Source organism: Callorhinus ursinus, unplaced genomic scaffold, assembly GCF_003265705.2.
Source record: "Callorhinus ursinus isolate GAN/ISIS: 27379988/994484 unplaced genomic scaffold, GSC_fseal_2.0 scaffold15, whole genome shotgun sequence".
In the NCBI taxonomy this organism is placed as follows: Eukaryota; Metazoa; Chordata; class Mammalia; order Carnivora; family Otariidae; genus Callorhinus; species Callorhinus ursinus.
Window position 1 is genome coordinate 38540045 of NW_027397077.1, and position 25561 is coordinate 38565605.

Sequence of the window (25561 nt, forward strand, 5' to 3'; positions counted from 1 at the left end):
GGGCACAGTCATATCCTTCCTAAAGGCTGAGAGGACACGTGAGAACGTGTTTACCAGGTAAATAAAACCTTTGAGACCCTTGGTGAATTGCTCTTGTAAATAAAACACAACAGTGTGCAGCCACAAGACTTCACTTGTGCCTTTCCTACAGAAGGATGGGGGGATTACCACCAGTGGCACCTTCGTCCAAACTGGAAACATCAACTCTTGCAGAAAAACTAAGTAACTATTCCTCCTAAATGGTGAGTCACAGAGAGAAACAAGCTCAGGGAGATTCTAAGGAACTCCTCCTTCCAGCTGGCCACCTCTGATTTTGGTTGGTTAACATTTTTTTGTTCTTAACTTCTTTCACATGTTCAATTCAGTGGTTTTAGCATATTCTAAAAACTCACCTACCATCATCACTAATTCTAGAAAATTGTCATCACCCCCGCCCCAAATAAAACCTGCCATCTATTCACATTCACTCTCCATTCAGCTCAGCCTGCAGCCCCTGGCCAGCACGGTCCTCTAACTTTCTCTATAGATTTGCCTATTCTGGACATGTGACAAAAACGGAACCATACAGTATGTGGCTTTCTGCAATGGCTTCTCCCATTTGGCATTGTTTTCAAGGGTCATCCATGTTGTAGCATGTGCCAGGATTTCATTCCTTTTTATAGCCAGATACTACGCCACTGTACACAGAGACCATATTTACCCATTCATCTGTTGATAGGCATCTGGGTAATTTCCACTTTGGGCTATTACAACTGATGGTGCCATGAACATTTATGTACAAGTTCTTGTACTTGTGTATGCTTTCATTTCTCTTGAGTAAATACCCAGGAGTGGCATTTCTGGCTCATATGGTCATTCTATGTTTAACTTTTTGAGGCACAGCCAAAGTATTTTCCAAGTGGCTGGACCATTTTCTATTCCCACAAGCGACGGAGGAGAGTTCCAATGACTCTCTATCCTTGCCGGCACCTGTTAGCGCCCATCTTTTTGATGACGGCCATCTTAGTGGGTGTGAAGTGGCATTTCGCTGTGGCTTGAATATGCATTTTCCCAATGAATAATAATATTGAGCATCTTTTCTTGGGCTTGTTGGCCATTTTTATGTCTTCCTTGGAGAGGATATAAATATATGTCTATTTATCTGTTTACTAAAATATTTTGCCCCTTTAAAAAAAACTGGCTTATTTGTCTTTTTATTGTTAAGTGGTGAGAGTGCTTGATACATTCTGGATAGGAGTATGATTTGCAAATATTTTCTTCCATTCTTTGAGGTGTCTTTTCACTTTTTTGACAGTGTCCTTTCAAGCAAAAAAATTCTATACTCCATTTTTGATGAGGTTAATTTATCTATTTTTCCTTTGCTTGTGCTTTTGGGTATCATATCTAAGAAATCATTGCCTAATCCAAGGTCACAAAGATTTATGCCTATGTTTTCTTCTAAGAGTTTTATAGTTTTAGCTCTTACGTTTAGGGCTTGAAGCATTTTGAGTTTATTTTTATACACAGGGTGAGGTAGGAGTCCAGCTTCATCCTTTTTTTTTTTATTGAAGTATAGTTGACATACAATGCTATATTAGTTCAGGTGTACAACATGGAATTCCAACAATTCTATACATTACTCAGTACTCACCACAGTCAGTGTAGTCACATACAATACTATTACAATGTCATTGACTATATTCCCTGTGCTGCACTTTTCATCACTGTGACTTACTTGTTTCATAACTGGAAGTTTGTACCTCTTAATTCCCTTCACCAACTTCATCCTTTTGCATGTGGATATCCAGTTTTCCCAGCACCATTTGTTGAGCAGACTGTCTCCCCTACTGAATTCTTTTGCCACACTTGTCAAAATTCAATTGGCCATAAATATGAAGGTTTATAACTGCACTCTCCATTCTATTCCATTGATCTATTCATCTATTCCATCGATCTACATGTCTATCATTATGCCAGTACCACACTCTCTTGATTACTGAAGAGTTGTAGTAAATTTTGAAACCAGGAATTGTGAATCCACCAACTTTGTTCTTCTTTTCAAAGGATCATTTGGCTATTCTGGGTTCCTTGCATTTCTGTATGAATTTTAGGATCAGCTTATCAATTTGTGCAAAGAGGCCAACTAGGATTTTGATAAGAGAATGCATTGAATCTGTAGATCATTTTGGACAGTACTGTCATCTTAATAATATTTAAGTCTCTGACCCATGAACATAGGATGTCTTCTTCAGTTTCTTTCAATGATATTTTGTAGTTGTCAGGGTATGAGTCTTGTACTTCTTTTGTTAAATTTATTCCTATTTTATTCTTTCTTATACCAGTATAAATGGGATTATTTCTTAATTTCATTTTCATATCGTGAATTGCTAGTATAAAGAAATACAACTGGTCTTTGCATATTGACCTTGTACCCTGAAACCCTGATGAATTCGTTTATTCGTTCTAATGGGTTTGTACATGTGCATGAACTCCTTAGAACTGTCTACCTACAAAATCATGCCATCTGCAAAGAGTTTTACTTCTTCTTTTCCAATCTGGATGCCTTCTGTTTCTTTTTCTTTCCTAATTGTTTCATGTAAATATTAGCTTCTTAAATATTTTTAACCGAAGTTTTAATCAGACTGCCTATACCGCATGGTTTCATAAGGGAATCCCCTGTTCCTAGGGCCACCTTCGGACATGCTGGTGCCCAAGGATGCTAGGATGGTTCCATGCAAAAGTAAAAGCACTCTGAAGTCAGGAGGCTATTAGCACCACCCTCCACATCTGGGCTCCCACTCCCGTTCCTTATTCTGAGCTCAGAACAGTAAGCTTCCACATACCTATCCTATACTCACCAGCTTTCACAAGACCCCAGAAAAAAAGGACTAAAAAGATACTGGAGTGAAATGACAGGTCCAGGAGAAAAAAAAGCAACCCATCCACCAGCCAGAGGTGGCAGTGGGAGCAGGGTATATAAACACCTGTGCGAAGTTAGGGGAGACCCAGGAACTGTCTGATGGCTGAGTCATCCCATCGTCTTCCACTACGGAGACTACTTCCCAACCCATGCCAGAATTTCCCACCCCACTCAAGCTACCCCAAGGTGTGGAAGGGTGCAAACTGAAAGGTACCTTATACACACAAGCACACGGCCACCAAGGGGCGGACTGTCTACGTCGGCACAAACTGAGCCACGGGAGGCAGTCCTGGCCCAGCCCAGTCACACTGTGGATGGCTGCGAGCAGCTCCTCTGGCTGGAGCTGTGGCAGCTCAGGACAAAGGTAGATGAGTTGCTCTTTTTGCTGACGCTGGTCTCTCCTGGCCGGTTGCCCTTCAGGTAGCCAGAGGAGCAGCAGAGGAAGCGTTGTACAAGTTCGTGAAAGAGGTGGCCCGTGAAGAGCATGTAGATCCAAGGGTTGCAGCAGCTGTTGAGGCTGGCCAGGAGCATGGCTATGATGAAAGCCGAGGCTGAAAGGAGGATGGGGGTGGGGGGGGAGGAGAACAGGCCATCACTACTGGAGGGTTTTCATCATTACTTGAGAACAGCCTTTCCCAGGTACCAGGTGCTGGGTCACAAGACAAAGAAGTAGAGAGACAAAGTCTGTCTGCCTTCCATATTGTGGCTCTGGGCATGCGCTTAGCCTGCCCTGCGCCCCCCCCCCCCACACACACACCCAGCCTTCCCAGGCTCAGCCCAGCCCTAGAATGCTCCCTGTCCTTTCTCTCATCAAAAGAGCACCTGCCAAATGCTTCCGTATGTAGGAGCTGCATTCGTCACAGCCACCCGTTCATTCATAACTCACCCAGCAAGTATCCAGTGCCTACAACTCCAAGTGCCCAAGAGCACAGTCTGGAAGCTGCCAGACCGAGTTTGTAGTCTTGTTCCACCAGCAACAAATTACTTTAGTTCCCCAGGAGACTGCTGTTTGCTAATCTTTCCACGCGGATAACAAGAGTATCCAAACCTCACGGGAATACTGTGAGGATTTAAAAAAATGCCTGGTACACAGTAAGTGTCCAATATATGGTGGCTGCCATCGTGACCATGTGCCACACACCAGGCTAGGCACTGGGGACACAAAAATAAAATGAGGAGCACCACGGGGTGGGCATGATGCGGGTCAGGTTGGGCAGACCAAGGAGGGGTGCCACTCTGAGCGAATCATGGCCAGCCCCACAGAAACCACCACGTGAGCTGATACCTTTAGGATGCTTATGAGTTTTCCAGGCAGAGAAGGGAGGAAGGGAGCTCCAGGCAGAACGAACAGCCCAGACAAAGGCACGGTGGCAAGAAAGCGTTGCCATCTTCGCAGCTGAGAACACTGAAAGTTCTGTACCCCTCAGAGCGCTGCTTTCACGCGACAAATCAGACTTACACAGGAGAAAAATATACCCTGAAATTATTTAAGGCACTGGGCAGAAGCCATTACACTGAGAATTGACTGTGTTCCAGGCAAAATTAAGGATCAACTTCAAGACATTGCTTGTCACAAATTCAAGCTTCAAGAGGAAAAAAAAAATTCCTAATCCTGGGGCGCCTGGCTGGCTCAGTCACTAGAGCATGAGACTCTTTTTTTTTTTTTTTTTAAGATTTTATTTATTTATTTCTCAGAGAGAGAGAGAAAGAGCACAAGCAGGGGGAGCAGCAGGCTGAGGAAGAAGAAGGCTCCCTGCTGAGCAGGGAGCCCAATGTGGGACTCGATCCCAAAACTGTGGGATCATGACCTGAGCTGAAGACAGACGCCTTAACCGACTGAGCCACCCAGGCGTCCCAGAGCATGTGACTCTTGATCTTGGTGTTGTGAGTTCAGGCCCCACGCTGGGTGTCGACATTTAAAAAAAAAGAAAGAAAAGAAAAATTCCTAATCCTATATACTTCCAAGTAGAGGTGGGGAAAAAATCTGAGTTTCTTGCAATAGACTTCAATCTGACAAACTGCAGATATCTCCCGCCAATGGAGGAGAATGATCAATCCCTCCAGAAACCTGCAAGGAAAACAATGTACCCAAGAATGCTGCTCACAGCCACATCCTTAGCAGCGAAGGCAGCTACAAGAAGGCTTGGAAAATCTACTGGTCTTTGGTCTTTTCTGCATGAAGTTTTCAAAAAATAACTCCAGAATTCTGGGGCGCATGGCTGGCTCAGTTGGAGCGCCATGTGATTCTTGATCTCAGGGTTGTGAGTTTGAGCCCCACGCCGGGTGTAGAGAAGACTTAAATGACTAAGTAAATAAAAACTTAAAAACAATAAATAACTCCAGAATTCAAGAGCTAAATCCAAGAAAGGATTTCTCACAGGGACAGTGAAGTCACAAGATCTAGATGCCATGACAGAGGCAGAGCATGGAGACATTTGTCAGCAAAGTCACCAAGCACCAAAGGGAGAAGGATGATGGTCTGCAAGATGAAGGTTAGGTTCTCAAAGTGGGATCCCTGGATCACCGGGGAACTTGTTAGAAGTGTAAATTCTCAGGCCCTACCCTAGACCTATTGGACCAGACTCCTGCAGGTGAGGTTCTGACACACACACACACACGAGCTGGAGAACCACTGGTCTAATTCCTTGGTGCACTTGTTGGCACAAGAGCAAACTACAGCAGATAAAACCAGAAAGTCTTGCACAAGAGAATCTTTTTTTTTTAATATTTTACTTGAGAGAGAATGATAGAGAGAGAGCACAAGAGGGAAGAGGGTCAGAGGGAGAAGCAGACTCCCCGCCGAGCAGGGAGCCCGATGCGGGACTCGATCCCAGGACTCCAGGATCATGACCTGAGCCGAAGGCAGTAGCTGAACCGACTGAGCCCCCCAGGCGCCCGCACAAGAGAATCTTTAGGGAAGCAAAGGAGTAGCATCTAATCCTTAGACTGAAATAGTAAAGAACAGGAAAGTGGAAAAATGGAGCGGGGGGGGGGGGGGGGAGGGAGCCAGTACTGCTCATTTTCTATAAAAGAGAATGAAAAAAATATATATTTGATTTGGGTGGCTAAGAAGATGAATTTAAGTTTAGAAATTCTGGTGGGAAATCACCAAGACTAAAAACAGAATGTCCTCAAAATCATAATTAAATGTATAAAATAAAGGAGGCAAAATCAACACATCAAAAGTTAGAATTTAAAAAGGGCATTGAATCAAAAGGAATGAGATCTTGCCATTTGCAACGACGTGGATGGAACTGGAGGGTGTTATGCTGAGTGAAATAAATCAATCAGAGAAAGACATGTATCATATGACCTCACTGATAGGAGGAACTCTTAATCTCAGGAAACAAACTGAGTGGTGCTGGAGTGGTGGGGGGTGGGAGGGATGGGGTGGCTGGGTGATAGACATTGGGGAGGGTATGTGCTATGGTGAGCGCTGTGCATTGTGCAAAACTGTTGAATCACAGATCTGTACTTCTGAAACAAATAATGCAATATATGTTAAGAAAAAAAAAGAAGAAGATAGCAGGAGGGGAAGAATGAAGGGGAGTAAGTCGGAGGGGGAGACTAACCATGAGAGACAATGGACTCTGAAAAACAAACTGAGGGTTCTAGAGGGGAGGAGGGTGGGGGGATGGGTTAGCCTGGTGATGGGTATTAAAGAGGGTACATACTGAATGGAGCACTGGGTGTCATGCACAAACAATGAATCATGGAACACTACATCAAGAACTAATGATGTCATGTATGGTGATTAACATAACAATAAAAAATTTAAAAAAAATAAATAAAAAGGGCATTGAGAAATAAGCTACCAGACACAGAGGCAAGAATGTAGGCATGTAAGGATAGGAAACAAGGTAGAAGGACATAGCAGGAATGAAGCTGACACATGCACAGGGAGGCACCACCTTTTACTTAACTGGATACAGTTACAACTGTATCTTTTCTCTTAAGCTGTTCGCCTGGCTTTACATTTGGATCATTTAACTTATTTATCCTATTAAAAAAGAAAGCATACAGAAACATCAACAACAAAAGTAAACAGTTAATGAGTTCCCAAGTCACCACGTGGAGATTTCCTACCTCCCAGTGGCCAGCCCGGGTGGGAGGAATTGGGACCAGGGCCAGCGCCTCTGCCCCCACCTGGTGGCCGGAGATATGAACGATGGGCCTGGCTTCGCTCCCTGGGGGATGGATGACCCTCTCTAAGCTGAACCTGCTCCCGTCAGGTTGCCAAAGGCTAAGGGCACAATTAGACTTTTAAAAATTTGGCAATATCCTAACCATCGAGAGACAGGAGTCCACAGTGGTGGAAATGCAAGCCATCAGCAGGGAGGAGAGCTCTCTGGGAATCAGAAACAGGCTGTGGAGGACATTTCAGAGGAAGGAAGCAATAGGAATGAAGGCACATAAGTGAGAACGTCCAAGAACATTCAGGGACTGCCAGAGTTGGAGAAAAGGAATTTCACGGGGAAAGAAATGGGAAAGAGCCAGGATGAGGAGAATCCTGAATGCAGGCCATCTGAGTTTTAGTCTACAGACATAGCCTAGACAATGGGGAGCCCTTGATGGTTTCTGAGCAGGTGACTGACTGTATTGCACCTCACCGGCTCTCTGCCCTTACTGTACCTTGTTTAGACCACACTGCTGCCCGTTCTGCTTCACAGGGTTGCAGACCAACAGGAACAGAACAAAGCATGGAAAATATTGTCATGATTCACGATGTTGTTTCCAAGAGAGCACGTGGCAAGGTAGCAATGCTGACCATGGGAATGACTGCTCAAGCTCACATAGGACCCTGTGGTTTTCAAAGCAGACTCATCCCCATCTTATATGTGAGGAAAGGGAAGCCCAGAAGGGAACTGACTTCCCCAGGGGCACACAACACGTCACCCTGTGTTTCTACCTGAAACTAATGAAGTCTTTCCTTTTCAAACTAGGTCAGCATGCACACGTCAGATTCGTACCAGTTAGTGAATCCTCTCTGTCCGAAAGCAAAGACACAGGCTTGCCAGGCAATCACTCTTAGAGTGTGATTTGAGGGACAGAGTCAGAGAGCAACTACCCTTTGCCCACACAGATAGAAACGCCCCTGGAGGCTAGGTATTGCCTGTTCCCAGTGATGGTCTTTTATAATCTAAGTATATCTGGGATGGTAAACACATTACCTCCTATCAGACCATCCTCGTTCCTAGCAGAAATGTCTCATGGCCTAGGCCAGGGACCAGCAAGCTATATAGTTTGGTCTATGGGGGCCAAACCCCACCTGATGCTTGTTTTTCTAAATAAAGTTTTATTGGAACACAGCCACACCCATTCATTCATATATTGTCTATGGCAGCTTCTGCACTACAAGGACAAAGCAGAGTACCTGTTCCAGAGACCTTATACCCACAAGCTTAAAAGAGTTACTGCCTGGCCCTTTACAGAAACCTAGCCAATCTTTGATGCCTGGAGGAGGGGCAGATGTTAAAAAGTGGCGGGAAGGGCTACGAAGGGCAGGGAGAAACCCACAGAGCAAGCCCTGCCCACTTCTCCCCACACTACCATGAGAAGACTCGGGTGATGGCTTTGCTTTCCAGTTACCCAGACATGGCACAAATCCTGGCTTTGCCACTTTGTACCTTGTGTGTTCTACGGCAAGTCCCCTAACCTCTCTTCACCTCCGTTTCTCCATCTGTGAAATGGGAGTAATAAAAAGAACTTCTTTACAGAATCATTGCCAAGTTTCATCAGACAGTATGCCAAGTACTCATCATGATTCCTGGCACTCAATAAAAGTAAAAGCTTAATGAACTTAGGTATTGCCATTATCACTACCATGATGTGTACATGCCCAGTAAATGCTACTTTTCTTAACGATAACAGAGTTAACGCCAACCCATGTGAAACAATGGGGAGAGGCTGCTCCCTGGGCTGGGCTGTGTCTTGGAATCTGAGACAGCCCGGAGGGTGGCGGGGGGGGTGGGGGGGCAGAGGGCACAGGACCCACTGGCTTAGCTTCTGGAAGGTGTACTGCCATATGGCAGTGTCCATCCAGTGTGGCTCTTGGGCCGGACCGCATGGCCAAGAAGGTCAGCTTATACGTAGATTCATTTCCTGGCCCTCGAGGCCCGCACCACCATTGTAACCAACAAGCTTATCTACCCTTCTCAGCTAACGTGTGACTTCCAGACGGGTTCAAACAGACTGAAACAATGGGCCATCTTCAGGGAGAGCGAGGGGGTGCCGGGGCTCCACAAAGTCAAAGTTGTGCTGAAACAAGGAACTAGTGATAGAGGAGAATGATCTTGCCTTATTCCATCTTACTTGGGGTCCTGGGAATGTCTGATCTTGCCCTGTAGATTTCAGGGCTAAGGTCCGTATTACCTCATGTGCAAGCCTGGACATTGCAGCTGGGGGACGCTGCTGTCTCGACACTGCAAACTGCCCTCTTGCCTTCCTGCTCGCGGCATTCCAGCTCCAGGTTCTGGGGCACGCCGCCCTCTGGGTGTTCTTCTGTAGTGAAATCCTTACCATGGGGATGGTCTTCTTTCTTTCTCTTTGTTTCTTTCTTTTCTTTCATTCATTCATTCAAGACAGAGTGTGAGCATGGAGAGGGGCAGAGGGAGAGAGAGAGAGAAACTCAAGCAGGCTCCATGCCTAGCGCAGAGCCAGACTCAGGGCTTGATCCCACGACCCTGAGAACATGACCTGAGTCAAAATCAAGAGTCAGCCACTCAACCAACTGACCCACCCAGGCGCCCCAGGACTGTCTTCTTTCAAAACACAGCTACCCACAGGTAGCTGTGGGTGAGGCACCATTGAAAAGATGACTCAGAGTGGTGCCACCTCAAGGTGGGTCTAGCAGGTCTGCAGTGGATGCCGTGGTGCCCCGAGCCCAGGTCTCATCTTAGGACCCAGGGGCTCATTCCCCAGCTGCCAGGGAGCTGGCCAGTGAGGCTCTTGGCTGAGTTCCTCTTGGGGCACTGCCTTTGGCCAGAGCAGAACACCCTGTCCCAGGAGCAGCCTAGACCAGTCCATGCAAATATACAAAGGTCCACCCCTTTGCCTTAACTCAGGCTTCTCTGAAGGGCCGTCCCTGCAGGAAGTTCCAACCCTGGCCCCCGGCCACGTGTTGGACAAAGCAGAGCAATGATGAAGCCGACGCAGAAAAGGAGGAACTGAAAGTCAGAATCCACTGACTCCTCCAAAGGTGTGGTCTGCCGCCATCGGCACCTCCTCTGGGGCCAGGAGGGTGGGGCAGCGCTCAGGAGGGGCCGTGGTGGAGTACTGACAAGGGAGGAGCCAGGGACACAGGATTCAGACGCAAACCCCTGGGGTCTGAATCCTCCACCTAATCCTTCTCCGAGCTACATCTACCGTATGAGCCTTAACAACCTTATCTGTAAATTGGAGGTGACACTTGTAAGGACTTTGAGAAAACTAGAGGGAAAAAGTACAAAAGGGCTTTGTGAATGGCAGTGTTTATTCAGGTGATGAGTATCATTATTAACAGATAGGAGATATGACCAACCGCATCATTTTTTAAAGCCCAAAGTTTGGAGGCTCCTTATCCCAGGTCAATTAAAGAAAGAGTCCTTTGACTGTTTTTCCATGACTTCAAAAATTAAAAAAAAAAAAAAATTAAAACCCAGAGCCCTGGGGTTGGAGGCCATGACACCAAAGAAACTCCTGATCGTCCATCTGGAAAAGCTTACCCGGCCAGTGACATAAGAAACCCAAAAGGGAAGGTGGCTGCAACCCTGGGGAGGGCAGGATTTCAGGGTCTCCAGTGGGACCCCACCTCTTCTGCTTGCTCCCCATAAAAATAACATCCCTCCCCAGGACAGAGCCCTGAGTGATGCAAACTGCTCTCTCTGGTCCTTGCCAAAAAGGGGGAGGCACTGGTCCAGGGACTGGTCCTCACACCAGCCTGGCCACCAGCTTAGGGCTTTTCTCGGAGGAAAAGGAGGAGGAAGTCAAATGTTCTAGCATCCGTTCATGCCCTGTGCCCGCTGCCACAGCCCCAGCCCTGGGCACCTGCTCTCAAGGGAAAGACAGACGTAGAAGACAGCACTCTATTAAACAGGTTTAAACAGGGACGTGCAGCGCTGGGAGGGCGGGCTGGTGGGCCCAAGCCTGGAGACTAGGGGTGATCTTCAAGTGGGGGCTCCTAGGCGCCAAGCAAGAGATGTGAGCAGAAATGACCGCCCGCCAAAAGCCAGATCCCCTGCTGGGCTTAACCCCCAGGAGACAGACACAACTCTGTATTTCCACTCAGCACTGTGATTCATGGAGCGGTGGGCGGCAGACGGCCACTTGAGGACGGGGACGGTATGCCCCAAAGCGTTCCACCCACCTACGAGCCTGGCGTTACTCAAGCTCCAAGAACTCCCATGTTCGGATTTCCCGGCACCCCCTCCACCCTGGCACCGAAGGCTCAAATTAGCCCCGGACAGCTGATGGGCAGGTGGCCACGGACTCTCTGGGCTATGTTGTGCCTGAGGCAAATAAGGCATCTCATACGCTTCAAAGATGTCCGGCTTAGCTAACATCTCTCCTCCGAGTCAAATCAGGCCCATCCACTTTTATAAGAGGCCCTCACTCCAGACACCACTTACTTGGTTCAAGGACCCCCCCCACCAGGGGATTGGGAATTTGGGTTTAAGGGAATAAGGTTATTCCTAGAGGGGCTGTGTAAGAATTTGAGAGCTGTAGTCTACAGAAGTCTTTTTTTTTTTTATGATTTTTAAATGTACACTCACATCAAGATTGAATTATGGAATAAGTATGGATTATAGAGTGCCTTTTTTGAAAAGACCACAATTTTACAACATTGGAATGGTTTTAAAATTCAGAGGTGTGTGATCACCCCATGCATCATAAAGCCAGATTAAGAGCCACGTTTGTGGGCTACAGAGCTTTAAGTGAGCTTCTATATGTCACTGCCCAAATCTGGGGGACATGTTGAGTGCACTGGGCTGGACCTAAGGAATGACCACATTCTGGAAGCAGAAGAGCTGGGGCCTTTTGGTAAACAACCAGCCCTTCTCTACCCTGCAGGGAACGACAGGCCGTGCAGCCGATTTCAGCCATAGGTACGAAGGCAAACTGCACATTTGATAAAAGAGGTAAGACATTAAAGACTTCTCTATTCAATATGTAGTCTATGGGCCGGCTCCATAGGCATCACCTGGCTGCTTGGTAAAAATGCAGACTCTTGGGCTCCCTCCCAGACCTCCCTAATCAGAATCTGCATTTTAACAAGATCCCCCCTGCCACATGATCTGTGTGCTCATGAAGTTTTAGAAGTATCCCTCCAACGGGGAGAAAGATAATAATAAGGTAACCGCCCGACGATGTCAACATGGAATGTGCTTCTTTGCATAGCCAGCTCCTACTCATCCTTGGAACCCCTTTTCAAATGTTGCTTCCTCTCTGAAGCCCTCCCGATGTTTTTTCCTCCAGGGAGACAGAATCAACCGATGCCTCCTGGGGCACTCACCTGGGGGTGATAAATAAACACTGATAGTAAAGATCTCTCTTACTGCGGCATCCCTCCACATCGTCATTACTTACGTTTCCAGACTTGTGGCTGGGTGCTGGGTGTCATTTGTGGAAAACAGTTAAGAGTTCTATAAGGGACTGAACTGAAGTGAAGCACGAAATTAGCAGACAGGAAGTCTTGAGAGAACTGCTGAAAAGGCATAGGGGCAATCTCCCTGCCTGACAATAGGAGGGGGTTCTAACACCATCAGTGGATTCTAGTGCAGTTCCCTCTAGGAAAGTCAGGTTCATACTCAGATACCCAGGTCTGGTGGAGAGAAAGAGAGAGAAACAGAATGAGCAAGAGTGACCTTCCCGGCGTGAGGTGTGGGCCATGCAGGGCAGAAGGCTGTGCTACTGTAGCATCTGACGGGGGGTCGGGGGGGGGGGTGTGTGTCAGCTTCCTGCTGTGCAGGACAGGAGACTCTGGTCATGGCTGCCCCTCGGTGGGTGGCTGGGAATCAGGATCACAGGAATCAGGGGCTAGGACCTGACTGCCTGGTTATACCTGCTTCCGGCTCACCCCTTAGGCAAGAGTCGCCTGTGACTTCTAAAACCGAGATCTAGAACCTTCCCTCCTCCCCTCCTGCGGCCTCCTCCAGGTAAGGCTTTAGTTTCTCTTTACCTCTTAATGCTGGTTTGGAGCACCCATGGGCTTGCTACCCGTCCTCACTGGAAACTGCAGCCCCTCTGCTAAAACAGTGCTCCTGAGCTCATGACAACTCCCACCTCCAACGGCACTGACCCAGCCCAGGACCTGACAGTCTTGGAATTTCTCTGCTTTTTAAAAGCAGACGTTGGGGGCGCCTGGGTGGCTCAGTTGGTTAAGCGTTTGCCTTCGGCTCAGGTCATGATCCGGGAGCCCTGGAATGGAGCCCCGCAGTCGGGCGCAGTCGGGCGCATCGGGCTGCCTGCTCAGCGGGGAGCCTGCTTCTCCCTCTGCCCCTCCCCCTGCTTGTGCTCTGGCGTGCAGGCTCGGGCACTCTATCTCACCCGCGCTGTCTCATTCTCTCTCAGATAAAGAAATCCTTTCAAAAAAGAAAAAGCAGCCATTGATTGAGCACTTACTATATGCCAGGCACTGTGCCACTGGCAGCCACAGCACCCCGCCCCCCCCCCCCGCCCACAACCTAAACTCTATTCTTAACTCCAGAAAACTGGGCTCCGGGCAGGTGTAGTCAACTGCCCAAGGTCACTGCTGCCACTCCTTTGGGCTACACCTCGGGACCTGAGGGCCTGACACCAGCCAGGCAGAAAACGGGGTGTTGCTCCCAGAGCTCTGTGGCCCACCTTGGCCTGACTGTCCCATGTTTATGCAAATGCCAGCTGTGGGCCTCAGGAGGGCAGGTGAGGAACTGGGACGGCTCCCTGCAAACTCTCCTCACCGGAGGACTGAGGTATCAAAGCAGAGGCTGTGTGGACAGGACCCCTGGGGCACAGTAATGGCTGTTTGTAGAATGGATGCACTGGCCTTCAGAGGAGGAAGGAGACCCCGGAGGAGGCTGCCAAGTTGTGGCCCGCACAGCTCCTGGGAGCATCTTCTCACAGACCATGAGGTAAAGGGCGCCCCCTTGGAACTGTGCCACAAAGCAATCCACACTTGGACTTGGCCTTTGAAGGATGGGTCTCCACAGAAGAGACTGGAGTGGGCATTCCTACGGTGAGAACAGAATCAGCACGAGTGCTAAGCAAAAGGACCCTGTGGGACCTGGCAAGCCGTCAGGGGTACACAAGGCAGACTGGCCAGAGCCCAGGGCAGAGGTGACGAGGGTGCCCCCATTCCTTAACTATTCAGGCCACGCCTCCATAGTGGGTCTAAACCAGCGCTTCTCAACCAGGGGTGATTTTGCCCGAGGGGACATTCAGCAATGTCTGGAGACACTGTTGGTGGTCACGACTAAGGGAAAGGTGCCAGTGGGGACCAGTGGGCAGAGGCCAGGGATGCTGCTGAACATCCCACAGCGCCCTGGACAGACGCGCTCCCAACAGGGGTTACTGGGCCCAGGATGTCAGCAGTGACGAAGTTGAGACACTCTGCTCTCAACCAAAAAGCTGCTGATGGAAAGGAAAGTGCCAGGATGAGAGGTGTGGTACCGTTAGGATGGAGGGGTTAGCAGGCAGCAGGGGGCTGAGAAGCGCAGGCTTTGAACCCAGAGTGCCCAGAGTGTGGTGCCCTGAGGGCACAGGCAGCGGGGGGGCGGGGGGGGGGGGGGATTGGGTGTTTCAGCAAAGAGAGCCCAGGAGTGTAAAGATGTTGGGGTCACAAAGAGGGTGCAGGGCTCTGCGGCCAAGCCAGGAACCAGCTTTCTAAAAGCACCCAGGAGATCCCAAGGCCAAGCGTGGAGGACCACCTTGAAAATGCTGGCTTGGCGAGGAGGGGCAGTGTGACGGGGCGGCCTTTGCTGTGGGAGGATGTAGGTTCAAACCCCAGCTCCACCCCTTACTCAACAGTGTCCTCCAGCAGGTCTTGCCTCTCTAGGCCTCAGTTTCCCCCTCTGTAAAATGTGGACAAAGCCCCCTTACCTTGCCGTGTTCGGGTGAGGATGAGACGTGGGGCTGGGTACTCAACAAGTGGGGGTTCCTGTTAGCAACTACTCTAACTCCTCACGTCGCTGAAGCCGATGCCCACAGAGGGTGTCCTGTTCTATCCCCACTGTTCATCTGGGAGTGACAGAGGCCCAGAGATCACCCAGAGACGTGCCCCAAATCACAGAGATGGCAACAAGACCAGGTCTCTGAAGGGGGCTCTCACCACTGCCCAGTGCTGTCTCCCGGGACTGATGAAGTGGGGGCCGGGAGAGCACAGTTCAGCCCCCAGCCAGCCCCTGCCCCTGGGGGTGAGCCCCATGGGGTTCCCTTCACTTCCCATCACTTGTCAGTGCAAGGCGGCGGCGGGGTCGTCAGGTGGGCCAAGCCCTCAGGCATCTGACCGGCCAGCCCAGCCTCCCTAGAGAGGACCTAGAGCCGGGAGAGGCCTGCTCTGCCGCTCACCTCCTGATCCACAGCCCCTCACAGCCTCCCCACCCCCCTCCAAACATCCATCAAATGGAAGAAGGGTGCAGCAAAGCCTCACCCAACAGATTTTGTTTTTTCTGTTATTAATCAAACCTCTGGGGGGAGGGGGGATGTGAAGTCACCGGGGACAGAAACCCAAAGGGAAAGCATTCGCATTAGCCAAGAACATAACTCACAACTGCTTAATGACGAGAGTGTGGTTGTTAACTGTCCATCTAATTGCAATTTATCCCCAGAAGGGCCAAGTTCAAGAGCTCTTCAGGACAGAGAATGATCTGTCCAATCTCCTCCTGCCCTCGCTCCCCCATTGCTCTGCCTATGAATGGCTCACCTGAAGGGGAGACTCTCCGAGGTGCCTGGCCCACCCAAACCTTGGGCACAAAATCCTTGAAAAGGTGAGGTGGGTAGGCCACGCCGGAGGGGCCACGGTTCCACAGAAAAAGGGAGAAGGAGCTGGGAAGCTCATTCTCAGATCAGGGAAACACTTAACACCAGTCCTCCTGTGCATTTCCACCTTCCTCCTGGTACAACACTCCTGACAGATGTTTGGTTGTCCCCAAGTGACTGGGCGCTCGCTTCTTCACCAGGCAGCCAGTTCCAGTGTTGGAGGGCTGCTTAGAAGATCCTGATTTCTCCGGAGTCCAAATCCACACACACATCCCAGCCCATCTTGAGCACCTTTCTCCCCCCATATCCCTCATATTTGTTCAGCCAGCATTGGCTGAGCTCCTAATGGGTGCCCAGCCCTGTGCTCGGCATTGGACACACACCAGTTAGCAGGACAGAGGTGTCACTGTTGTGACCAGGCTCACAGTCCAGCCTTAACAAGTTTCTCCTCCACATACCAACTTCTCTGGACGCACTGCCTATTTTCTACAGGCTCTGCTTCCCTCCCACCCCCTCCGCCTGGGCTCTCAGGAGAAAAATGCCCATCTCCTCCCTCAGGAATACCTGCCAAGATTCTCAGAGTCAATCCCAAGAATGCAAGCAAAACTCATAACAAGTAGAATGGGGGAAGAGGAGAAGAGTGACATGGATCACATGGCCCCCAGGTGCCACGAGACACACCATTAGGTCATTCTCCTAACAACCCTACAGGTAGGCTTTGCTTCCTGGGTTACACACAGGAGGAAGCTGAGGCCCAGAGAGGTCTAACAGCTTTGCTCAAGGACACAGGAGAAAAGGGCAGGGCAAGCTCCAAACACAGGCCAGCCACATGCTTCCTTCCCTGCACAAACCACGCAGGGTTCCACAGTGCCTGCCGGCTGTACTGGCCCACCAGACAGGTCCCGTGGTCCTTCTGCAGTCTCTGTGCCCTGGACGTCCCCACCCTGTTCTCTGGGCATTTTCTTCCTCCCATGGAAATCAGCTAGTTTGAGAGAAAAGGGGACTATTCTGCATATGGCTCATCTATGAAGTGTGAGTTGTTTTTTTTTTTAATTCAAAACCTTCTCCCCTAGTTTCCAGGCACCTTCTGGTGAAGAGACAGGAGCCACGAATAGCGTTCTGTGTGGACGGGTGGCAACCCCTGCCCCATCTGCCAACCTGTCCCCCCTCCTCTCTCATCTCTGCCTACTGGACCAGGAATTTCAAAAAAAAAAGTAGAGCTGAAGACTCAAAATCAGCCCCACCACAAACAAGCAGCATCAGTGAGCCCCTGGAAATACAGACACACCCCCTCTCTACCTCCTCCCTCCCAACTACCCCAGGTCCAAGTCCTTGGGACCAGCAGCAAAGCAAACCTCACTGAGTTCAAGGGGAAAGGGTGGCGCCAAATCTTTGACAGTGGAATTTGCTTGTGAAGATACATATGCGGCTGGTCCACACATGCCCTGGGTGTCTGGTCTCACCAGCCTCACCAAAGCAGGGCTCCAGCAGCAGGGGGCTGCTCTGGGTGGGGAGGAGCTCATTAATTACCACGATGCTCCTCTCCCTTTTCTCTGTTTTCCTTCTGAACAATGGAAATATGGAAATTGAGAGTGTCCTTCTTTGCTCTGGCTCTTAGAAAAAGGAAGCGCCGTGTGCGGCTCACCTCCACACACAGAGCCTTTGTTATTATTATTACTATGATTATATTATAATCTCCCTATCTTTTTCTCCCCTTCATCCAGGTCTCCTTGTATCTACTTTGTCTGGCCACAATACCCGAATCTTTGTGGCCAACCTCTCATTACTTTTGGAGCAAGGTGAGCTCTAAACCCATAAAGGCGGCGCTCGGTGTGAACGAAGGCATAGCAGGGAAAGAAGTCCATCAAAGGAGAGATGTGTGAAAGGAACGCCTGGGTTTGGAGAGAAAGCCAGGGCGCACAAACCCTCGCGGAGGCAGGGGCTGTGAGGCCAGCCAAGGGCCACGCGGCCAGCTGCCAAGGCAGGCGTGCCTTCTCCAGCCCCTCTGTCAGCCCATGATCTGTAGCCTGTGGTTCCAGAGCTTCTCCTTCCCTCAGAGGCTCTCAGGACGAAGCTGTTGGCAGGAACCGATGCCACATGCATCCCACTCCCTCCACTTCTCTCTGTACCCGCCTGCACCCCAGCCTCCCAGGAGAATGTCTGGCTGCTCTCCTGGGCTTCCTGAACTTCCAGCCTCCACCCCCCAGGAGATGAGCAGAGCAAGGGGTCCAGATCTAGATATTTTGCATCCCTTCTCAATTCCCTTCCTCTTGGAAGTGAGGGCTGTGCATTCCTTCCCCAGTGCTGATCAGAATCTCTTGAGTAGCTCAGCTGTATCTTTGTTTTGTTCCTTAACACTTGCCAATAGCCTCCAGACAGAGTCACGTCTCCAAAGGGACTGTAAACACCATTATTTCTGATGGCCCAGGCTGCTACTTGCAATTATCCCAACTAATGCCAAGTGGGCACGGAGCTTGCGGTCCACTCAGATCCCCACTGAAACCCTGAGGCCGAGGCACGACTTGGCCAGGCTGGCAACCAGAGCCCAAGTCCTCGGTGCTTGATAGGCCCGTCACAGGGGGACTGGGTGCTCGCTCCTCGCAGGAGCGGTCCTGTTGTCTGCATTTGTTCTCTTCTTGGAGCACCCAAGACAGGGTGCCGAGGAGGATGAGGGGGACCTGGGCTTTCCATGTGGCACCCACCCTTTCCTCTGAACTGGGAAAGAAGCAAAGGAACAGAGGGAAGATCTGAGGTTCCTAGAGTCTATTTCTCTCCCTGCTCCTGGAGTCTGAGAGCAGGAGCCTGGCTCTACTGAAGGGAAATCCTCAGGGGACCACATGTACCCAAAACACCTCTGGCCCCCACTTTAGTTGGGTGCTCTCTCAGTCTCTCTCTTCCTGTGTTTTAAGACAAAGACATGGATTATCTGATGTCCTTTTAAAGCGTAGGAAAGATCAAAACCTCACTCAGTGATTAGGATATGTGTTGACCATATACTCTCATTCTTTAGGGAGGAAAATAGGAAGAGAGCAGGTGAGGGGGTGGACAACAAGAAGTCATATGAAGAGGGGGTGGGGGAAAGAAGGAGGGAGAAAAATTCACCAGGGAGAAAAATGAGTGGCAGAGGCCAGGGGAGGGAAAGAGAGAGGAATGAACTGAATGTTGAAATGTCCTCATTCTAAAAGCAAGACACTAAGGGTCAAGGGAGAGAAGGGGACCCCTCACCCAAAGTCCCACACTAGTAAGGGCTAGAGGGAGGGCTCCCCAGTATCTGCTCAATGTCGGTCTCACTTCTTCAAGGACTGGCGTTAGAGCTCCTCAAGACCCGGGTCTGGCATCTCTTTGGCTCGCGCCCAGGAAATAAGTGTAGCCTGATGCCTTAATTAGAAACACCCACTGCTGGCTTTTGCCCAGCCCAACTCCCTAGTTCTGTGTCCTTCATCAGAAGGCTGGCACAGGAGGAAAGAGCTGGGGTGGGAGCAGGAACCCCCAGCTCTAGTCTGCCTCCGATTGGCTGTGTGACCTGGAGCAAGCACCTTTCCCCTCTGGACCCCTGAACCCTTTCTGCAACGTGGAGCAGGGCTGGCTCTGCTGCATCTGCACAGCAATCCCCCCACCCAACACACACACACACACACACACACACACACACACACACACACACACACGCACTGCCAGAGCCTGCTGTACCACAGGTGCTCCATATGTGCTGAATGACAATTGCCTAGGCCACTAAGAAAAATGCTAGGTTAATAGGCAGGGCTGGGTAAAGCCAGGAGTCTGTGGTTTCTGGAAGAGAACAAAGCAAAGTTATCCAGCTGAATGAAGGGAGATTTCAGCTTCCACGGGATGGGTGTATTTTAGACTTCTGGGAGCAGGAGTGTTTATATTTAGAAATGGGACATTTCTGCAAAAAGGGTAAAAGCAAACCCCTTGATCTACTCTTAGAATCATTAGGGTCACCTGCATCCCAGTGCAGTGCTATGGGCTTACCCTCAAACAAAACGTGTAAGTCATCCACCATCACTGATCATCCCTCCTGATCTTTGCAGATAAGCTACTGGAATTGTGTGCAATGAAGGTGAAGCTGCCTGGAGCTCCCAGCAGCCCTGCGCTGGCCACAAGCCCCAGGACCCAAGGCGCTCTCTGCTCCCCCAAGCTCCCTCCCCACAGACCAGCCCCTTCTGCCTTCTCCTCCAGGTCTTCCCCACACCGCCCTCAGCCCAGCACTCAGCAGTCCTCCCATTTGGAGAGCGCCTTCCCTCCCTACAGAAATCACCCAGCCTCCCAGATCAAATTGGGAAGTTTGCATCTTTGGATTGGGGCTCCCACCCTTTTCCCACCCCTCCCCATCCCACAGCACAAGCAACCGAATCTGGCCCTGGGCACCCCCAGGCCCCGCTCGCGGGCAGACCGTCCCCCACCCCACCCCCCCCACACACACCCCCGGCACTCACCTCTCTGCCTTTCGAGACTCACCGCCTCCAACGGGCCGGGGGTTCAGCCACTCGACCGCACATCCCCACAACACCCTGCCCCGGACCTACTCAGGTACTCAGCGCCAAGCTGGACGAATCAAATAGCCCACCTCCTGCTGCCCTCATCCAAACCAGACCCCGGGTGCTCAGGTTGATTTGAACTTAAAGGGGAAGTTCAACATAAAGTAAATTTAAAGTGGTGAGAGCCTGAGCTTGGACCGCCGTTTGGAAGTTACTTCCACCACTGCTAACCAGGTGGGAAAGTCACTTGAACCTCAGTTTTCCCATCCATAATAAGGAACCATATGCCCCTTATGTAGCCCAAGGACTGTGCTAAGGACTTTGCGTGCATTTTCTCATTTCATCCCCCGGATGAGAGCCCGTACTTTCACCATTATGGCCATTTTACAGAAGAAGAAGTCAAGGCTCAGGGAAGTTAAGCCCCAAATCCCTTGACCAGTGGATAATGGAGCCATGACTCAAACCCAGCTCTGCAGGATTCCAAAGCCCGCATCCCCCCGCACGAGATCCCCAGAGCCCTGTCGGTGCGGAGGAGGCAGGACAAGGACACCGCCCCGCCGCGCTCCCTCCTCCGGGTTTCCCCGCCAGCGCTACCTTCCTTGGGCGCATTGGCGTCCCAGACGCTCCACATCTGCACGAAGAAGAATGGCGTCCAGCACACGATGAAGGCCAGCACGATAATGAAGGTCATCTTAACCGTGCGGATCTTGGCCTTGGAGATGAGCTTGACGCTGCTGACCCGTGCCAGAGCCGCGCCCTCCGGCCCCTCTGCAGCCGCCGCCGCCGCCGCCGCCGTCTTGAGTCGCAAGTTCTGCCAGATCTTGAAGCTGATGAGGCCGTAGCAGGCGGCGAGCACGATGACAGGCACGATGTAGACCGCGAGTGTGATCCACGTGATGTAGGCCTTGGGCCCCCACGGCTGGATGAAGACGGCCCAGCAGTCGAAGACGCCGTCGGCCACCTCGCGCAGCGAGAAGATGTGCACTTGCGGCGCGCTGGCCACCAGGCAGCCCAGCCACGTGGCGAGCACGGCCAGGCGGTCCGCGCGGCGACGCAGCGCCCGCAGGGGCTGGCAGATGGCCAGGCAGCGGTCGAGAGACATGAGCAGCAGCAGGTAGGTGGAGGCGAACATGCCCACCACCTGCAGGTACTTGACCAGGCGGCACAGCAGGTCGGGCCCGTAGAAGCGGAAGGTGATGTCCCACAGAAGTTGCGGCAGCACCTGGAACACTGCCACCACCAGGTCGGCTATGCTCAGGTGCTTCATGAAGAAGAAGAGGCGCGAGTGCTTGTGGCGCGTGGTGCGCAGCGCCAGGAGCACGCACGCGTTGCCGCTCAGCGCCAGGAAGAGGATGAGGCACAGCACGGCCACCTCCACGCGCGCCAGGGCCTCGTTGCGCTGCGGGGGCCCGGCGGTGCGGTTGCCCTCGGCTTCCGGAGGCGCGTCGCTGCCGTTGACCGCCTCCGCGCTCCAGTTGGCCACCAGCGCGCCCTCCATGACCGTGGCTGCTGCCGTGCGCCCCTGGTCTTCAAGCCCTTTAAGGAGCGGTGCGGCGGGGTGGGGCCCGACGCGCCTGGGGGTGGCGGGGGTGGGGGGCGCTCCTCGGGTTCCACTCCCTGAAACTCCGGAGGGCCGATTTGCTGGGAGCCTGAAACAATCCAGAGGCCCCTGTGAAGACCAAGCACTTATCTCCCGATGCACGTGCGGCTCAGCGGTCCCCTTCCCACATTATTTGGGACTAGGGGCACAACCGCCAGCCCGGGGGTGGTTCAGCCGCCACCCCAGAAATCCCCGTTTGAGGTACCTCCTCTGAGCTACTGGAAATGAGCGGGAATCTACCAGACGGCCAGTTCCTTAAGATTTTAAGTCACTTGTACTGGGGGAGAGGGGAGGGTCCTAATCACTCTCCTCCGGGACTGGGCCTCCTCAACAGCCACCTCTCCCAGAGGGCCCCAAAGCAGCTGCCCGCCCCGCCTCACCCCCGACCCTCAGCACATGCATCTTCCCGCAAGCCGCCCCAAACAGCCATCTCTCCTTACTCCAGTTACTTCCTCCAGAGATTCCCCCCAAACAGCCACTTGCTTGGGAAACCCCAGCTCAGAACCATCCCCCTTCAACCTCCTATTTCTAAGAGGTTTAGCCATCCGCTCTCACCCCCGGAACTTCCACAACGACTGCTTCGATGGGACCCCCATTCCAGCGGTCCCTCCTAGAAGAACTTCTGTCTCAATACCTACCCCCAGGACGCCCAACTGCTGTTCCGGGAAGCCCTCCCATGAGGATCCTCCCCAGCCCAGCGGCTTCAGGAAGCCGATGTGGTCTTGGCCCTCGAGGGACAGTTAAGGGTTCTGCATCTTGATCCTGAGCGGTCTCTTTGCAGTCTGTGGGAGCACGGGGAGTGCCTCCAGGTGCCAGGGGCGCGAGGCACCCCACCACCTCCACTCGGGTTCCAATGGCTCCCCCAGCCCCAGCCAACCCGTCTTACCCGTGCGCAAGACCCAGCTACCTGCACCCAGTCCTCCAGCTGGCCTAAAGTTGCCTCCCTGGGGAAACTGCACCGCCGCGGACAGCTCCGAGGACGCGTGCGCTCCCAGGCCAGGTTGGGATGGCTGCGGGCGGCACCCAGTCTGATACTATCGTGAGGTCTCAGACTCGGAAGCCTCAGCTGGAATTCCCCTCGCCCGCACCTAACTGGTCACTGGACAGGGACAGAAGGCGAGCGAGAAGCGCAGCCCAAGCTGTGCGCGCTGACAGCGTCAGGATGCGGCGGTGTCTGCCGGCGGCCCGCTTTTCTGCAGCCTGAGCCGGGGCTGCACCACCACACGAGGCCGCTGGGAGGCGCGGAGGGCCGGCCCCGCCAACCCCTGCCAAGCCGGGTTAACTCGCCCCGGGTTCGCCCCAGAGCGGCAACAAACAGGCTTCTTTCACAGTGGCTTAAAACTGCAAGAGGGAAGGAGCTCATAAATAACCCGCTTGGTTTCTTCCTTTCTTGGTTTGGAAGCTCCTGACTCTCAGGCAAACGGGAAGCTTGAATAGCGCTGGAATAGCGGTATTTTCCCCTGAGTAGATGGTGATGAAGTTGCAAAGGCATTTAACGGACATTTCCCAAACATCAGGTTAATTTCAGCGCTTATTTTTCCCTCCCGAGAGCCTGATATACTGCATTTAGCAGTGAATTCAAGTAAGTCCTTGCTTTGGAATACTTTTGTTCCTATACCCATTTCTAAGGAACGAGAAATGCCTTCTGTTCTCATCAGCACTGGCAGAGGGCTTCATTCTTTAGGGAGTTTTAGGGGAAAGATCTCAAGAAAAGAAAAAAATCTATCTTCATTTTAAATTGATTCTTTTCGTCTGTGGCCTGAAGCCTTTTCTGCCTCTTTGCCCATGCTTCGAAATTAAAATCCTACATGATGCCAAAGGAAGATGAAATGTTAAAGACAGCTTCTTCTGACTCCTAACTCCTTTTCTATTCTAAAATCCGGGAGGGGGGGGTGTTAAAGTAATTTACAGAGGCCAAGAATTAAGGCAGAAAAAAAAGGTGAGGATTCAAAAATGAACAAGGCTCTTTAAAATTGAAATGCATACTTCCTCCTGACATTTCCCTTCTCCCTCTTTTAATTATGTGGAATTGAGTTAGTCAATGACTGGGTTTCCTGAATCCACAATTACAGCCCTGTGCCAGGACATCCTAGGGACAGACCATTACTCCATCCTGGTCCCAGGGTTCTAGGTGAGTGAGCGGTCCAAGATGGGCCTGGGAATTCCAGCAGCATTGGGAGGAGGTGAAAGTTGTCTTTTTCTTGCCCTTGGAAGTTGTATCATAATATCATTAAAAAGCAAAATTCAAATGAATAAAATTTAAAGATCTTACTGGCTTTATTCAGCAATTCATGAATCAGACAGTATCCCATCTACTAGATAAAAAGAACCTCCGAGGAGCTTTACAAAATGGGGAAAGGTATTTATAGGCAGAAGGGAGCCCCAGAACACGAAGTTATTCTTGGCAACAAAATGTTACTGCCAGGTTACTTTCACTATAGGGAATGGCAGGGGTCTATCAGGCAGATACTCACTAGTGCTGATCAGGTAGTACCAGATTGACTGGTTTGAAATTCCATCCCTGGGTGAGCTGAAACTGAATCTCGGTTTGGTGATGTGGGGCTTAGCATAAGCAACTTCATTTTGGGTCTTTTGTCTTGTTTTTAACACATTAATTAATAGTCTCTCACACAAATTACAGATTAAAGTTATGAACTACTCAGGTGAGGATTAAGTGATTTTGACTTTCTCCCTGGGCCTCAGTTTCCCCATATGTAAAATGAGAGGGCTGGTCAAGATCATCTACTCTCTGAGATCTCATCCTTCTAGTTTTCCAGAATTTGATGATCTGTGCCATCTGAGAACCTAATTCTAGGAGGACCTGCCCCACTCCATGGTGGGATGAGGGAGGGGTTTTCCTTAAGCACCCCCGATGGGATAGATTATATTTACCCATCACCTTACCTATTGTACATACCTATCAATAAAATGTGTTGAGAAAATGATTAATGGATTCCCCAAGAACATCCCCCAGTAAATTAATCACTAGGGTCAGACCCTTGCTTCCCAGAATAATATTCTTGTGACAATCTGGCTACAGGAGGGCTGTGTGTGAGGAAGCACGGTATTCATACATGTGGGATTATTCTTCCCGAAAGAAAGCAATGACGGAGATAAAGCATGACAACGGATGTGACAACACAACCCCTATTAAGGAAGTGGCATAAATAAATGTATTCTCGATCTGTAGACACTGTTGGCCTAGGTGAAGACACAACAAGACATAACTGAGACAAAAAGCATTCTTTGGGAATAACTGAGCTTGGAATAAAAGCAGTCTGTTCTTTTGCAGAAGAAAAGGTTTATTGAGAACCGGGATCTTTGGAATCTGTGACTTCTTTTGGAGAAGTAGGGCCCCAAGGAGCTGAGAGTCATTTCAAAGTGGTTGTTATCCTCCAAACAAGCAGAGCAACTGGGATTCTCATGTTGTCTCTCTTACAGATGGGGTTCAGAGGTTCAGAGAGGGTGAGGGGCTGGCCCAAGGCACCCAGCTGGTTAAAGGTCAGTGTGGCTGGCATGAAGGATGAGGCAAGCCTAGAGAGGTCCACCTGAACCAGACCACAGCCTTCGGCTGGCAGCCTTAGGAAGGGGCTTTGTACTCTCTCCCTCAGAGTGCTGGAAACCGGGGGG

The 25561-nt window shown here is 50.9% G+C and overlaps 1 protein-coding gene across 3 annotated transcripts in view; it reads right to left on the reverse strand.

The window, feature by feature from the left end:
• Window positions 1–1039: 1039 nt before the first annotated feature.
• The window catches only part of OXTR (oxytocin receptor), a 31770-nt gene continuing 7248 nt past the window's right edge, over window positions 1040–25561 (reverse strand). For 2 of the 3 annotated variants that reach the window (XM_073901786.1, XM_073901784.1), the window contains exons 3-4: window positions 20926–21980; window positions 1040–3450 (exon numbers count right to left, since the gene is read on the reverse strand). In XM_073901786.1, the coding sequence (XP_073757887.1) occupies window positions 3203–3450; window positions 20926–21980 (1303 nt within the window). In that variant the 3' untranslated portion in view covers window positions 1040–3202. Of the gene's footprint in view, window positions 3451–20925; window positions 21981–22817; window positions 22952–25561 lie in introns of those variants that run through there. The other variant, XM_025885658.2, reaches the window with a different exon arrangement.